The following is a 16468-nucleotide window of genomic DNA, read 5'->3' as shown; positions in this document are numbered from 1 at the left end:
AATTTTACTTTTTTACATTTCTTTCTTTAAATTTATTTAAAGATTTATTTATTAATAAAGATTTATTTGAGAAAGGGGGGGAGAGCACAGAGGGAGAATGAGAGGGAGAAGCAGCCTCCCTGCTGAGCAGGGAACCCAAAGTGGAATTCCATCCCAGGACCCTGAAATCATGACCTGAGCCGAAGGCAGACATCCAACCACCTGAGCCACCCAGGCGCCCACTTTCTTAGTAATCTCTACACCCAACGTGGTGCTTGCACTCACGACCCTGAGATCGAGTCGCAGGAACCAGCCAAGCCCTCAGTACAAGGGTCAGATACCCCAGCGCCTGGAAGGGCTGGCACTTGCCTGGAGGCCTGGCGCGGAGCTGGTGCCTGCGGACACCCCCTGTGGCCCTAGAACCAATCTTGCTTTTATAATCCCATTATCCCCACACCTGGCAGGCTATGCCTTGAGCTGAGGGTAATGGAGCTGATTAGCGCTAGTTGACTGGGTTTCAACACCTGCTCTGTTTGAGGAGGGTTCCCTGTTCCCCCCGAGGATCCCTGGGGCCCGAGGTTTCTCCCCTGGGAATATTGCTCCCTGGGAATCCCAAGTGCTTTTCCCTTTAGTCAATTTACACCTGTCAGATCACACTACTAACCTCCATCCCTAGAGGATAGTGTAGATCTTATTTATTCTGATTTTCTTTTCATGCTTATTATCCGCACCAGCTATATTTATCGCAGGAAATTTTTCAAAAATAAGCAAAAAACAAAAAAAAAGAGAGAGAGACACACACACAAATCATCTGTAGGCCCACCAACCAGAGCTAACCAATATATTTTTTGTCTCATACTTAGATATAAAACAGTCAAAATGAAATGTCATCAAACACACTGCTTGGAAATGTGGCTTTTCGTGCAATATATGTATCTCGAGCACCTTTTCAAATCTGTAAGTATGCAGGTCTCCACATGCCGTTTAAGGACTACATACCTTTTCATCATGTGACTCAGGCCTTAGGAACCATCCCCCTGCGGCTGGGCAGGCTTTTTGCGGCTTTTGGCCTTATCAACAATGCTGTAATGAAAATCCTTGGACTCACCTTTGCTCTCACTTGTCATTATTTGCTTAGGCCAAATTATAGGAGATAAACTGCTGGTCTGAGGCATACACAATCTCTTTGGCATGCCTCTTTAAAACACGGTGTTTGCCTCTATGGGCTCAGGGGCTCCCTGTCAGGCCCTCTGGGCCTGGTTTCTCTTCAGAGTCAGGGCTAAGGCCAGGATCTCTGCCTCTAAACCCTCTGGTTATTGCTCCGTTGTCCTAGTCCCATCTCTTCTGGGTTTGAAGGATGTTGACAGTGTGATCTTTGGCCAAAGAAGCACATCCCCCTCCCTTTCTCAAACTGTCCCACATGTGACTTCTTGACTTCTCTGCTCTCTTCTCCTCCTCCTGAAATGATCCCCTTGGTTCCCTGCTCTGCTCAGCTCTGCAAGTGTCTACCATGGGGCCTACAACGCTTTCATTCATTCAGATGATTCAGGGAACAGTAAACATTCATGGAGCATTTACTCTGTGCTAAATCCTGGGAAATACAGAGGAGAGTGAGAAAAATAGAGTATTAAAGTGAATGTCTAAAATAAAAAATAAAAAATAAAAAAATAATAAAGTGAAAGTCTTCACTTAGAATTAACCTTTGTTATCCTGTTTCTTTTTTTTTATGATAGTCACAGGGAGAGAGAGAGGCACAGACACAGACAGAGGGAGAAGCAGGCTCCATGCACCGGGAGCCCGACGTGGGATTCGATCCCAGGTCTCCAGGATCGCGCCCTGGGCCAAAGGCAGGTGCCAAACCGCTGTGCCACCCAGGGATCCCCAGTTATCCTGTTTCAAAACCAAATGTAGAATATATTTCTGAGTCAGTTGGGGAATAAGAGTATGGGGCTGGTTGTAAGATGATGTGAAGGCACTGTTGTTAACTGGGGGGGGGGGGCACGTAACAGCAAGTAAATGTGTAATTTTAAAAATAAGCTTAACAATTAAGATGCTTACTGGAGCATTTACAGGAAAATGCATGTGAAATCTCAGATTTGCTTTTAAAAACCCCAGGACCAAACAAACAAAAGATGGAGAAAATTGGATAAACTAAATTGGTGCAATGTCAATATTGTTGAAACCAGGTGATGTATAGGAACTCATTTCATTGTTCTCTCTGCCTTTGCATATCTTTGAAATCTTGTGGGATGAAAAGTCTAAAAACATCTTCTTGCAGGCTCCCCTACCTAAAATTCCCTCCCCATCTAAGTGACTCTCATTTTGTCCTTTTCATCCCCAATTTTTGTTTTCCCTTCAGGGCATTTTATTACTATCTCCCATACTAACCATGGTCTTATGCCATCTGGTGAATTGGGCTTGTGACCCATCTCCAGCTGGAGTGTAGACTCCATCAGAACTTCTGTTTCATTCACTGCTCTTCCAGTCAATAGTGACTGGCTACTCAAATAACTGGAACACAAAAAAAATCACTGCTAACATTTCAAAATTACAGATATTCATTTCAACTTAAATTTAACAGAAAGAAAAAAGATACTGTGGTAGAATGCGGGCGTTGCTGAACATCAGGTCATCGTTCCTAAAGGACTCTTCTAAAGAAAATTTGGACAAAAACTATCGAGGTTGGAGATGTTAGGTTTTTGTCTTTTTTTTTTCCTGCTCATTTTATTTTTTAAGTGCCTAGCATGGGGCTCGAACTCATGACTCCGAGATCAAGAGTCAGATGCTCTACCGACCCAGCCAGCCAAGGATCTCTCTGCTCATTTCTTTTCTTTTCTTTTCTTTTTTAAGATTATTTATTTATTTGAGTGAGACAGAGAGAGAGAGAGAGAGAGAACAGAGGGAGGAGGAGAAGAAGCAGACTCCCCACTGAGCAGGAAGCCTCATGCAGGGCTGGATCCCCAGACCCTGAGATCACACCCTGAGCCAAAGGCAGGCCCTGAACCGACTGAGCCACCCAGGTGCTCCTCTGCTCATTTCCTAATGGGCATAAATTTCCAGGCAGTAAGACTTAATAACTGCTTCATCAACATCAGCATAAATATCACTGATATTTAAAGAAACAAACACACCTTACTGTTTTTACTTACACGTACACCAAGAGCAAAGTGGAAAACATATGCCTCCTTTAAGAAGGACTCTCGGGGTGCCTGGCTGGCTCAGCTGGAGGAGCACATGACTTGATCTTGGGGCTGTAAGTTTGGGCCCCGTATTGGGTATAGAGATCGCTTAAAAATAAGATCTTGGGGCGCCTGGGTGGCTCAGTTGGTTAAGCCTCTGACTCTTGGTTTTGGCTCAGTTCATGATCTCACGGGTCGTGGGTGCTCAGCAGGGAGTCTGCTTGAGATTCTCTCCCTCTTCCCCCCACCCCCTGTCTCTCTCAGAATAAATACATAAATCTTGAAAAAAAAAAAAAAAGATCTTTAAAAAAAGAAAAAGAAGAATGGACTCTCTAGACAAAAAAATAGGGAAAGGCTGACCCGTGAGCGAAAGCCCCTGTGAAATATCCCAGCTGAGGGGAGAAAGCCACCTGTTATGAAGAAATGATTAGAGCTACCGCGTTTCCTTTGTGGTTCTTTTCCTTAGTTTTTGAAAGACTCTGTCCCAGGTTACCAGTTGCTAGGCAGCCTGGAGACAGGTACGTGGGCAGACCTAGTCAAGAGGCAGGTGAAAAGGCCCTCTTGTTTCCCCTTGAGCCAACTCCCTTCGCCTTCTTCCCCACCTTGGGGAGCGGAGTCTTCCTTCCCAAAGTGCTCTCCGGGGATCCCTGGGTAGCGCAGTGGTTTGGTGCCTGCCTTTGGCCCAGGGTGCGATCCTGGAGACCCAGGATCGAATCCCACATCAGGCTCCCGGTGCATGGAGCCTGCTTCTCCCTCTGCCTATGTCTCTGCCTCTCTCTCTGTGTGACTATCAAAAATAAATTTAAAAAAAATTAAAAACAAAAAAACCCAAAAAACAAACCAAAGTGCTCTCCGTCCTCGGCTCTCTCTGCTTCTTCCCTCGCTGACACACTGGTTTCCAGGCCCAGGGGGGCGGGGTGGGGGTCAGGCCCCCACCCTCCCTCCCTGGCCCCCTCTTGTAGAGCCTGCCCCTGTAGGTCTGCGTGGAGGTTGGGAGGCTCTTTTTTGAAGCCCTCCACGTAATTCTGATGCCGTCACCCATTGGCGTCTTTCATTCCTCATTACATGCCCCAGAACGTACCACCGTGCCTGGCAAATTGTAAATGCTTAATAAATATGTAACAAATGAACCAAAGAACGCAAGTTTTAAAGTCCACGTACTAGAGCACCTGGGGGGCTCAGTACTTGAGCATCTGCCTTTGTCTCAGGCATGATCCTAGAGTCCTGGGATCGAGTCCCACGTCGGGCTCCCTGCATGGAGCCTGTTTCTCCCTCTGCCTGTGTCTCTGCCTCTCTCTCTCTCTCTCTCTATCTCTCATGAATAAATAAAATCTTTTTTTAAAAAGTCCATGTGCATGTGTACAGGAGTCGGTGTCACCTCTTTGGATTTTCACAACCATCTCATGAGGCAGAGAAGACGATGGATGGTTCCTGTTGCACAGCAGCTGAGAGATGGAGGAACTTCCCCCAAGGTCACAGATGGAGGACCCGAGGCTCAGGGAGAGGGCCAGAGCCTAAGGAGGGGACAGAGGAATTCCCCTCCCCATTACTTGGTGCGTAGAGGGGAGCAGAGGCAAGGCGGAAAAAGAAGAAAACAAATAAGGGACCAGAGAAGAAGTAGAGGAAGGTTAGAGGAGCCTCAAAGTTTGGACACTTTCAAAAAAAAAACAAACACCCCAGAAAAGCAAGACCCCAATTCAGGCAGAGGTGGGGAGCTTGCAGGATTACGAAGGGGCAGGGAGCCGGGAGGGGGCGAGGCCACACGACCTATTTCTAGGGGGCAGGCATGTGCCACTGGCCCCCAAGTCTGAGGGTTCCCTTGGGGTCAAAGCGCTTGGGGCGAACGTCCCCACGGAAAACACATCCTTCATCCTTCTGACCGCGGCCTCCGCCCCCCGCCTCCTCCTCCTCCAGGACTGTGTGTTTGGGCAGCCGCACTGCATTTTTAGAACAATTTTTAACTTGCAGGCTGTACCTGTGGAACCTGAATGTCTGGTCAAGACTGGTTACATAAGGCCCTCAGCCCTTCTGGGGGCCAAGGGCAGCTGCACTCCGGCCCCACGCAGGGGTGGGCCGGGCCTCCTCAGAGGGGCAGGAGGTGGAAGGACGGGGTCCCCTTCCCACCTGGAGACCTGAGCCCCCGCTGCCAGAGCAGGACAGTTAAGTGGGACAAACCCAGGTGAGTCTTGTACCCAGGACCCCCGAGAACGAAGCTTGTTCTGGTCTACGGCTTCCTGAAGGACGCGGGGGAGACCGAAGAAGGAGCGTCACTGAGCTGGGCAAACTGTTGCACGGAGGCTTCTGTGCCGATTAAGGATCCCCTGTGATGCACGCCCAGAGCAGGGGTGGGTGCCCTCCGGAGGACCGGCCCCCTGCGGCTCCTGGGGTTCGGGTGGGTCCAGGCGGGACACCCAGATCCTAGGATCCGAGTGCTGGCCTGGGAGAGACCAAATTCCAAAAAAAGGTCTGCAGGCTTGGTGGGGGGGGGCAAGCTCCCTGCAGCCCCCGCAGCTCCACAGGGCAGGCCTGAGCAGGGCTCCGGGGTCGGGGGCTCCCAGCCCTCAGGGTGGCTGGCGCAGGCCCCGGGGAGCTGCCGCCTCAGGCCCAACCCGTCCCCTGGGGAAGTGACTGAGGAGTGACGCACTTGCCCGCAGTCACGTAGAGGAGAAGGCGACGAGGCTGCCGGCAGATGAGTGAGGTTAGGTCAAGGCCTCAAGGTCTTTCACGGGCCTCAGGAGGGCGGGTGAGTCTGACCGTGGAGTGGGACTGAGGGAGGATTTGAGAAAGCCCTGGAGGGTTCTACGGGCTCTGGAGCTGAGCCTGGGGGCTCCCACACCGGGAGGCATCCAGAGGCCTGGAGGACGCACCACAGGGCCTCCTGTGGCCAAACAGGGACCCAAAGGGGTGGTGGCCATCCCCACCCTGACCTTTCCCCCAGGCTCCCATCGCTACTGGCTCCCCCCCAAAGGGAGGCCAGCCTCCAACAGGCCTGGAGGCCCCTCATTCACATCAGGCCCCCCACGGGCCTGCCTCCCCCAGACGAGGGGCTGCTAAAGCACCAGTCTGCTCGCCCGGCTCTCCCGGAAGCCAGGCCCGGCCCCCGAGAGCCCCAGGATAGCACCCCCAGAGCCCCAGGATAGCACCCCCCAGAGCCCCAGGATAGCACCCCCCAGAGCCCCAGGATAGCACCCCCTGGAGCACCAGGATAGCACCCCAGAGCCCCAGGATACGCACCCCCCAGAGCCCCAGAATAGCACCCCCCGGAGCCCCAGGATAGCACCCCAGAGCCCCAGGATACGCACCCCCCAGAGCCCCAGAATAGCACCCCCCAGAGCCCCAGGATAGCACCCCCTGGAGCCCCAGGATAGCACCCCCCAGAGCCCCAGGATAGCACCCCAGAGCCCCAGGATACGCACCAGCTCCCCGGGGCGTGGGCAGGCCCTTCAGGAGTGGGTCCCCCCCCCCGGGGTCCTGCACTCCCCCTGCTCGGGGCTCTGCTTGGTGGCTTCCAGAACCCACTGCGACGCTCCCCATGCCTGGCGTTCAGCGTCTTCCCGCGGCCCAGGATGCTCTCCCCTCCGGGCGCACCTGGGCTACGGCCCACTCCTCTGTGGGGTCCGTCCACAGCCGCTGCTCCCGGAAGCCCTTCCTGCCTGGTGTCGCGGGGCGGGCGGCCTGTCCCCTGCGGAGCTCCTGGGCCAGCTCGGCTGGTCACCAGCTGCCTGGCCTGGGAGGCGGCTCTGGGCGCGGGCCGCCAAGCCCCTGCCCCTTGGGGTCTGTCCGGCAATGCCCTCGCCCTGGGGCAGCCGGGCCTCGGAACCCTTGTCACCACAGGGCCTGGCAAGGGGAAGGGCCATCACCTCCGAGACTGTGTGTGGCTTCGGGTGGGTCGCCCTCGTTCGGGGAGGCCGCCGCGGGGCCTAGGCCGGGGGCCCTCGTGCTGCGGGCAGAGGTCTCCAGGCCGCGTCGGGGCGCTCGAGGGAGGCCGCCGCTGAGCCACTGGAAGCACAGCCCTCAAGGGTCGCGTGCCCGGGGTGGGGGGACTGGCTCCGTGCTGCTGCGGGTGGCCCCCGGCCCAGCCTTGCCCAGGTCCCGGACGTCTGGGACCTCCCCTGCAAATGACCGTTGTTCAGGCCTTTAACCTCCGGGAAGTTGACTACACAGCGGCGGGCAACCCCGACACATCCTCCCCGAGCCTCGACCCCCCAGGGACCCACCTGCTCATCCTTGGAGCTGCAAGGGCCGCTCACTGGGGACAACGAGAAGACGAGTTTCGAGGATGAAAACAATTTTTTTTTTAAATCAGTGACATCAAGGTTGCATGAGAAGGCTCCTGCATCAGAATGGCATCAGCTTTCTCAGCAGTGACCCTGGAAGTTAGAGCACGACGGAACCGGACCTTCCAAATTCTGAGGACAGCGATGTCTGACCCGCAGCAATTAAGTGGGAACATGAAACATTTTCAGGAAAGATCTCAAACATTTGCCTTCTGCGCACCTAGCCACTGTCTCAGGAAGCCACTCAGGGTGTGCTCTGCCGAAACAAGATTGTAAACTGAGAAAGAGGGACTGGGACTCAGCCGGAAGCCAATAAAATGAGGAGCAAAGGGACTGTCTAGCAGTTGACGAGGGAAGAGCCCAAGCCGGCAGCTGTGGCCAAGGCCTAGAAGGGAACTAGTCCAGATCGGAGTGGTCAGAAGGCCGACCAAGGGACGGGTCCGTCCAGCACGACGCAACCCTGAGAGCAGCTGGTGTAATGAGCACATTGGCTAGAGACCTGTACACAGACGGGGGTGGTCAGGGTTGAATTATTAACAGATACGTAGAATACTCAGCAAATGAGAAAAGCAAAGTGATTAGTAACTCCAGCAAAAACAGTGTGTTGTACAGGAGACAGTGATCGTAGTATACTACGTAGGCCGTGAATAGGGTTTACAAAGTCAAAAACATTAACAGTGGATGTCGATCTAAAGAAAATTACGACATAACTAAATTAGGAGGAAGCGGGGATGGGAGGTGTGTTGTGCGGTGGGGACGGGGAGGGGAAAATGAGCTAAACCCTCATCTTCCATAGTGAGAAGTTCATAGACAAAGAATTAGCTGGAAAAGTGGAAAGTGGTTGCCTCTGAGGAGTTGGAAACGGGGTCTGAGTGGCAAGAGATAATTGTTTTTTTGTTGTTTTTTTTTTAGAACATTGTTTTTCATAACAAGTCTTACAGAACTATTTAACTCATCAAACTACATGCAAGTATACTTTTAAAAATTTATTATTTTGGGATCCCTGGGTGGCACAGCGGTTTGGCGCCTGCCTTTGGCCCAGGGCACGATCCTGGAGACCCGGGATCGAATCCCACGTTGGGCTCCCGGTGCATGGAGCCTGCTTCTCCCTCTGCCTATGTCTCTGCCTCTCTCTCTCTCTCTCTCTCTCTCTCTCTGTGTGTGTGTGTGACTATCATAAATAAATTTTTTAAAAATTATTATTTTTACTTTTATTTTTTAAAGATTTTATTTATTCATGAGAGACACATACAGAGAGAGAGAGAGAGAGAGAGAGAGAGAGGCAGAGACATAGGCAGAGGGAGAAGCAGGCTCCATGCAGGGAGCCCGATGCAGGACTCGACCCCAGGACTCAGGATCACACCCCGGGCCAAAGGCAGGCACTAAACCGCTGAGCCATCCAGGGATCCCTACTTTTAAAAATTTAACTTAAAATAAATGTCTACTGGGGCACCTGGGTGGCTCAGATGGTTAATTGTCTGCCTTTGGCTCAGGTCATGATCCTGGGACAGAGACCTGGGACAGAGCCCCGCATTGCTGCTCAGCAGGGAGTCTGCTTCTCCTTCTCCCTCTCCCCCACTCGTGCTTGCTTGTTCTCGTTCTCTGTCAAGTGAATAAATAAAGTCTTTTTAAAAATTAAAAAAAAAATAGAAGTCTACCACAATTTCTACATACAGAAGGTGCTCAATCAGTGTCGACCATTACTATTCCCTCGGCATGACATCTTCATCAGACGCCTTCCCATACTCACAGGTGGATGTGATGTGTTAGGACACTGGACTGCAGATGACGGAGCCTCAGCTCAAGCTGGTGAGTGCATAAATGAGGATCGCATTGCGTCGCGTCACAAACAAGCCGCAGTCATGGCTGGATCCAGGTGTTCACATGGCGCCAGCAGAGATTTTTCTGTCTCCATTTCTTGGCTCTATTTCCTCTGTTGACTTCATTCTCAAGTGGGCTCTTCTCACACCTTGGCCAGTTGGTCTCACACCCCAGCTATCTGGGCTTCTATCCTGCCAGCTTTGTGAGCCTAAGGGAAGGAGAGCGTCTGTGCCTGGTATAGACACTAACTGATCTGGCTTGGGTCCCATGCCCATCCCTAAACAGATTACTATGGTTGAAGAGATAGAGCACAATGATTGGCTAAGCCTGACTCATGTGCCCACCCCTGGAACCACGGACAAAGTGAGGCGGAAATGGTCTTGTAGGGGAATTCTGGGTGCTGTTACTAGAAAAAGAGAGGATAAACGCTGCAAGACCAGTAGCTGTGTCCTAGCCTGAAGCCCGAGACTGCTGCTTGCCATCATCAGCGAGGAGCGGCTAGTTAGGAACCCCCTCTCTGAATACTATATAACTGGCCTGGGTCCCTCTCTGAATACTATATAACTGGGTCCCTTTACGTCACAAGAGCCATTCAGTATTTCAAGCCATGCCCCATGTCCCCACATCTTGTCTCCAGGGAAACAAGCCTAGATCCCCTGATCTTCCTTGCACGACCGTTTCTAGGCTCCTCACCTTCCTGGCTCCCTTACCCTGGATGTTGAGTAGCTCCAAACACTAAAGTGTGGTACCCAGAGCTGAACGAAGCTCCAGATGTGGCCTGACCAGTGGGTTGCTCCTTTCATTTCTCCTGGTCAATGGAGCATCTTAAAGGGGCATTAGCTTTTATAGCGACTGCAATGACTTGTTGGCTCGTACTCGTCTTTGGCCAACATATATGAGCTGCCATTAAGCCAGAGCTTCCTCATTCTGCATTCATGCAGTTGGTTCTTTGAACCAACTAAATAAAGGAATTTGTCTTTGTTAAACTTCAACTTATAAAATTTGGCCCATTATTGCAGTTTCTTCAGGTGTTTTTGAATATAGATCCTATCTTCAGTGCTAAGCATCTCTCCAGGTTTTGTATGACCTACCTATTTCATTGGCAGACATACTCCTGATTTTCATCCAAGAGAACAATAGGATAAATTAGGGTCAAGGATGAAGCCCTCTGTCCTACTACCCAAGTCCACATGATATCTTGTGATTGTGCAATCAGCTATGGAGCAACCCAGTTGTTTTAGTTTCCCAGGCTACCAAAACACATTACCACAAACTGTGTGGTTTGAAACAACAGAAATTCACTCTCTCACAGTTCTGGAGGCCAGAGATCCTAAGTTAAGGTGTCACTAGGGCCACATCCCCTCCAAAGACTCTAGAGAAGAATCCTTCCTTGCCTCTTCCTAGTTTTTCTTGATTGCCAGCAATTCTTTTTTTTTCTTTATTCATTTGTTTTTATTGAAGTTCAATTTGCCAACATATAGTATGACACCCAGGGCTCATCCCATCAAGTGCCCTCCTCCTCGTCCATCACCCAGTCACCCCAAACCCCCGCCCTCCTCCCCTTCTGCAATCCTGTGTTCATTTCCCAGAGTCGGGAGTCTCTCATGGTTTGTCTCCTTCTCTAATTTTTCCCACTCAGTTCCCCTCCTTTCCCTTATAATCCCCTTTATTATTTCCTATAGTCCATGTAGATTGTCAGCAATTCTTGACATTCCTTAGCTTTAGCTTGCATCCCTCCATTTCTGCCTCCATCTTTACAGTGTCCTTCCCTCGGGGTGTGTCTTCCATGTGTTTCTGTGTCCAGATTTCCCTCTTATATGGCTACTGGTCATCGGGCTTAGCACTTGCCCTGTACGAGTTTGTTCTAATTAGATTACATCTACAAAGACCCTATTTCCAAATAAGGTCACATTTACAGGTACCAGGGGTGAGGACTTCCAATGTATCTTTTTGGGGGACACAGTTCAACCTACTACACCAGTGGTATCAGACTTCACCTCTTATATCTCCTTCTTGACCTCCCAGCTCTATCCAGATGGCCATGGGAGTCCATGCACCCCCGTAAGCCGCCACCCTGATATACTCACCCAGGTTGGAGTGGTATATGTGGTTGCTCTGTCCCTTTCCGCCTTTCCAAGATTCTGACAGACTGTTACCCCGGGGGAGGCCAGGATCTCCTGGACTGGGGTAGTTGGAGGAGGGAGGCCATAGACTAGCATGGCTCAGAGCTTGGGCTTAGGAATGAGACAGACCTGTGACTTGGGGCTACCTCACTCAACCTCCCTTGCATCCCCTTTTCTTCACCTGTAAAAAGTGAGTGATAAAACTTCCCATCGCTAGGAAGATTAGATGACATCCCAGGATAGAAGTGGCTATTACCATGGTTCCTGCTGCTGCTGCTGCTGCTCCGGGTAGCTCTTGGGATCCAGGTGAACCTAGATCTGAATCCAGATCTTCCGTGTCCCCTGAGGCACGTTCCTTGACTCGGCTAAACCCTTTTCAGGCTTCCGCATCTGTAAAATGAGAAACCTGCCTCTCCGGGTGTTGTGAACTCTGAGTACGCCCGGCACACAGCCTGGGGCACAAAGCAGCATAAATCTTTGCTTCTTTCTCTCCCCTTCTGTGAACAAAGGAAGTAATGTTAGTCCGACATGACCTATTCTTAAGAAACTCACGGTGGCTCCTTTATAATAGCTCTATTTTCTCCCTCCTTGGGGAGAGACCTTGGGTTTTATTTTGAGACCGTCTTTGTAAAGACTCAAAATTGTTTTTAAAAACAAAACGCTAATTATAACTAGATATATATAGCTTTCTCCACCGGGCCACTGAGTTCTTTAGGAAGCCCCCTTGATCACTGTTTTTATCTTTGTGCCCATTTACCCAAGCAGTAAGTAAAGGCAGGGGATTAATAATGGCCCTAGTGGCCAGATGGAATCAAGGGGTGATGGGGTGGAGCAGGGCTTCGATCCCTAACCTGCGACTCCGAGCCCTATGCTTTGCCTTTACACACAAAAAATTAGATTTCTAAAAATAAGCTGAATTACATATGTAAGTTAATTTTTTTAAAAAAAAATTAGAACATTACTGCTAAACCTAAAGTTTCTTTGTCCATCACTTTCTATTAGAACTTGTCCTTGTCTGGGACGCCCGGGTGGCTCAGCGATGGAGCGCCTGCCTTCCTCAGGGCGTGACCCCGGGGTCCCGGGATCGAGTCCCACGTCGGGCTCCGTGCGTGGAGCCTGCTTCTCCCTCTGCCTGTGTCTCTGCCTCTCTCTGTGTGTCTCTCACAAATAAATGAAATCTTTAAAAACCAAAAAAGAACTTACCTTTGTCTCCTCATCCCCAGGGGTTACTATTTATGGGTTTGATATGTACGCCCCAGAATTTAAAAAAATATAGGCATTTCCGTTCCTTTATTTATGTATAAACCTACACAAAGTCTACTGTAATGTGTTTTAGGGGGAGTGTTTTCACGGAGATGGCATCATGTATCCCACATGGTTTGGCAACTTGCATTTTTTACTCCACGGCGCACTTTGCGAGTTCTCCTGTTGAAACACATAAATCTGGTTTGTTCCCTTGGTCCCTGGGATTCCATTGAAATGTGCTGTGCTTGGCCTTCCCATGATGGGTGCCCCGAGCCCCCGCCCCATTTCCCACCGCTTCTGAGGGCTGGAGGCTCTGTGGAGTAGGTCCTGAGCCGCTTTCTGGAAGCCTCTTAGGCTCACACACTTGCTCAGCTGGCAAGGCCAAAATCCTGCGGAGGTCAGAGGTCGCTTTGAAAGCAGGACCACCCGCAGACCTTAAGTGTCTGGACGTCAAGATCAAGGGCTTCCCCCAGGCCACCTGCTGCAGAGTAGGAAGGCCCAGCAGAGCCCCAGGAGCTCACGCCGGGCCTCCGCAGCTCTGCTTGCCAAAAGGACCTGCTAACAGTGTAACATAAAAAGAGAAGTACAATAAACACGATAGATAACCAGGCTGCTACTGAAGAACATGGCAGCAGTAAAACAATAAAAACAAACCAGCTAACTACGGAGCAAATACAAAAACAAAGAGAGATTAGACCGTCTTTGACTAGGCCTTGATCTAAATTAGGACTCCCCGTGAGCAAGGCCTGAGGTTGGTGGCGGTGAGCACCTCCCTGCCAGAGGATTTCCTCTTTCCTGCAAGAATCCATCCTTCCCCCCAGAATTGAGTCTGGGGTCCTGCTGAGCTGTACGTGTGTACCTATGGGCACGTAGTCCTCTTTAGGGCCCATCGCAGGGAACTCCCAGCCCGGACTTCCAATTCGAAACACCCAGGAAGATCGAAAACAAACAGATAAACAACCACTTTGTCAGTGTTTTGGGGGCAAATCCGTGTGGGAGTGGTGGTGGTGATGGGGTGGTGGAGAGCTATGGGTTCACACTCCATTAATTTGTGGTTCTTGCTGATTTCCAGGGTGTAAATACTACCCCCCCTCCCATTTAGGTTGCTAAGCTGGTTTACCAACTGGCTTGCAAACCCATTCAGTCAGTATTCAAGACACTGGCATCAATTTAGAACTCTTTGCAGCTTTTCTCGCTTTCCAAGAATTTCCAATATACACCGTGGTCCCTGGAAAATCAACCAATCAAATTTCAATGCTACTTCAGCTAAATCACTTACAAAGCAACTTTCTTAAATCTCTTTTGGAAAGTTTACAGCAGAAAATATTCAAGGGGGGCTGCAGGCGTGTTTTATCATGTTTGGTGTGATCCGCAGGGGCTGCCACGAGAAAGTGCTTCCTGGGGCCTACGGAGAGAGCAGGAGAGAAGGGAGTCCCCACTGTGCGGATGGATGGACGACAAAAGCGGCAGCCCCCTGGCTACAGGAATCCTCCTCTGCACGCACCTGCCACCTGCCACCTGTTCCCAGGGCACCTTCACAGGGTCGGCGGCTTCTGAGATTCTGAGAGGTAAAGCAACTTGCTCCAGGCCAAGTGGCCAGGTCTCAACCCAGGACTTGATCCCAGAATGGGGCCTCCCCCCAAAACACACGTGGAGTCTGAGACCTCGACTCAGGTCCAGAAGCTTTAAAGTCGGGGTACTTCCTCCCTTTGCTCCTGTCTGGCCCCTCAGCCATGCCCTGCAGGGGTTGATCCACTGGGAGCCCACACCTGCTGACACCCAGGAGGAAGCCTTCACCACCCAGCCGGCTCCCAGCTGCCTCCCTGCAAGGCTTCCCAGGCTGGGAGGGGTGCCTGCGGGGCAGGAGTCAGAGGAGCCAGGAAAGCTTCCAGACCTTCTGCAGAGTGAGGAAGCCGCCGGGTGGTTTGAGTCAGAGCTGCTGATCCCCGGGCCAGGCCCCCACACAGGGAGCTGTTCCCAGCAGCCCAGGTGCTGCATAGGTGGGGGGCTCCCCTACCCCTTCGGTGAGCTTTGCCCCCTGGAGCTCCTTACAGACCACCCTTTCAGCGGCAAAGCCACCTTCCCCTTCTTGCACTGGGTTGGGACCCCCTGCCTGGTCAGGGTCTCCTTAGCCAGAAGGAGGTATCCCCAAATAGCAGCTCGGGGTGGCCTGGGGCCCTGGCCTCCAAGGTCAGCACCGCCGCTGAGGACCCTGGAGAGGCTCTGCTCTCTGCCCTGGTCGCATGCGTCCCCAGGGGCAGGCCAGCTGGGCTTCGCTGGGAGGAAGACAGGGCGGCCCCCGACACTGGTGAGGGTGTCTGCTCCCCGGGCCCCCCGCACCCCCCCACTCTCAGATGACACACGCATTAACAACACTCCGGCTGGCAAGAGCAGATGGAGTCGGGCAGGCGCATGGTCAGGACGCTGGATTTCAGCCCCGTGGCTCTCCTACACCGAGAAGACGCAGCAGGCAGAAGGCCGGGGGGGGGGGGGGGGGACGTGTGGGATGAGGGGGTGTCTGTGTTGGTGCAGGTGCCACAAGATGCGGAGGGGACGCTGACTCCGTGCGTGTGACCAGAAGGTGGGTGTGCAAGGACTCATCCAAGGAAATGAGAACCTGAAGTCAGGACAGATGAGGGACCTGAAAAGCAGGGCCGAGTCTGAAGGCTGCGGCGCCCCCAGGCTCCCAGGCCCAGGGCCCAGCAGGTCGGGTCAGGAGAGCAGACGCCCGGCCTTGCTGGCGGCTCCCCGGCCGGTGGGGGGGGGCTCTTGGCCCCAGCAGCCGCAGCCCCAGGGGACCCTCCTGGCCAACGTCTTCCGTGAAGATGCAACTAATATCGCCAAGTCTGAGTCGAGAGTCCCCGGGAAAGAGCGCGGCCCCGCCTCGAGGATGGCAGGCCACACGTGCTGCCACCGCGACGGTGGTCCCTCGGTCCCCTGGTCATCCCTCGGTCCCGGTCTACACAGCAGCCGCCCCGCGGCGATGCTCGACCTGCCCACCTGCAGGCCCGGAGGCGCGGCGCTTCGCAGGACTAGAGTCAAGACTGCTCGGGCTCTGATGCACAAACTCCTCGGCCTTTGGGTCTGCAACTATTTGCTGCTTATGTGCCTGGGGCTCAGGTGGTTAAGCACCGCCTTGGGCTTGGGTCATGACCCCAGGGTCCTGGGATGGAGCCCCGCTAGGGCTCCCTGCTCGGCGGGCGCCTGCTTCTCCCTCCCTGTCTGCCCCCCCGCCCCCCATCCCACCTCCCCACCCTAGCCCCTACCCGACCAGCAAAGAGGCCTTTGCAGCCAGGCAGACCTGAGTGCAAATCTCCACTCTTGTACTTGTCAGCATGCGGCTTTGGGCAAGCTCCTGAGCTCTCTGGCCTCCTAACCTTAGAGGTCGTAGGACGGCGTGGACTGTGCCCTAGGGCACCCAGCCCAGTGCCCGCAAACGGCAGGGGTTTGATAACATCCGTGCCTTGCTAGAGACACAGCGACGTGGAAATTCAGCCGTGGAGCCCCTCCGGTCTTGCATACTTCCCACTTCCCACGCATTTTCCTGACAAAATCTGACTCTATCATCAGGGGGCCCCTGTTTTATTTTCCTTTGCCGCTAAAGCACTGACGGCGTGAAGTCCCCGGCGGTTACCTCAGCTAACACGCAGCACCTGCCATGTGCTAGGCACCCCGATGCTCGGAGTGGGTCCTTACCCACTGCGGGTGGCGGTCTAGCCACAGAGTGGCACACAATGGCAAGCAAATAGTTCTAAAACAAGGCAGGGTATAGTGAGATTCAAGATGCCAGGACTTAGGAGGTGGCGGGCGCCATCTGAGCATGGTGTGCTCCTACCATTCCTTC

The 16468-nt window shown here is 52.6% G+C and overlaps 1 protein-coding gene across 1 annotated transcript; it reads left to right on the top strand.

Moving 5' to 3' along the window:
• The first annotated feature begins 4776 nt into the window (after positions 1 to 4776).
• LOC121486942 lies at positions 4777 to 15929 on the top strand. Its single transcript, XM_041748437.1, has 3 exons — positions 4777 to 5337; positions 14000 to 15123; positions 15884 to 15929. The coding sequence occupies exons 2-3, from the start codon at positions 14075 to 14077 to the stop codon at positions 15927 to 15929; spliced, it is 1095 nt and encodes a 364-aa protein (XP_041604371.1). The 5' UTR covers positions 4777 to 5337; positions 14000 to 14074.
• Positions 15930 to 16468: the final 539 nt, after the last annotated feature.

Source organism: Vulpes lagopus, chromosome 1, assembly GCF_018345385.1.
Source record: "Vulpes lagopus strain Blue_001 chromosome 1, ASM1834538v1, whole genome shotgun sequence".
In the NCBI taxonomy this organism is placed as follows: domain Eukaryota; kingdom Metazoa; phylum Chordata; class Mammalia; order Carnivora; family Canidae; genus Vulpes; species Vulpes lagopus.
This window is presented reverse-complemented; position numbering and strand designations above follow the sequence as displayed.

What these genes read in the sequence shown, in the direction of transcription:
- LOC121486942 (XM_041748437.1), top strand. Translation starts at nt 14,075, where the DNA reads ATGGACGACAAAAGCGGCAGCCCCCTGGCTACAGGAATCCTCCTCTGC. An exon ending in CGGGGGGGGGGGGGGGGGAC is followed by an intron (nt 15,124 to 15,883) that starts GTGTGGGATGAG and finishes TCCCCACCCTAG; the next exon opens with CCCCTACCCGACCAGCAAAG.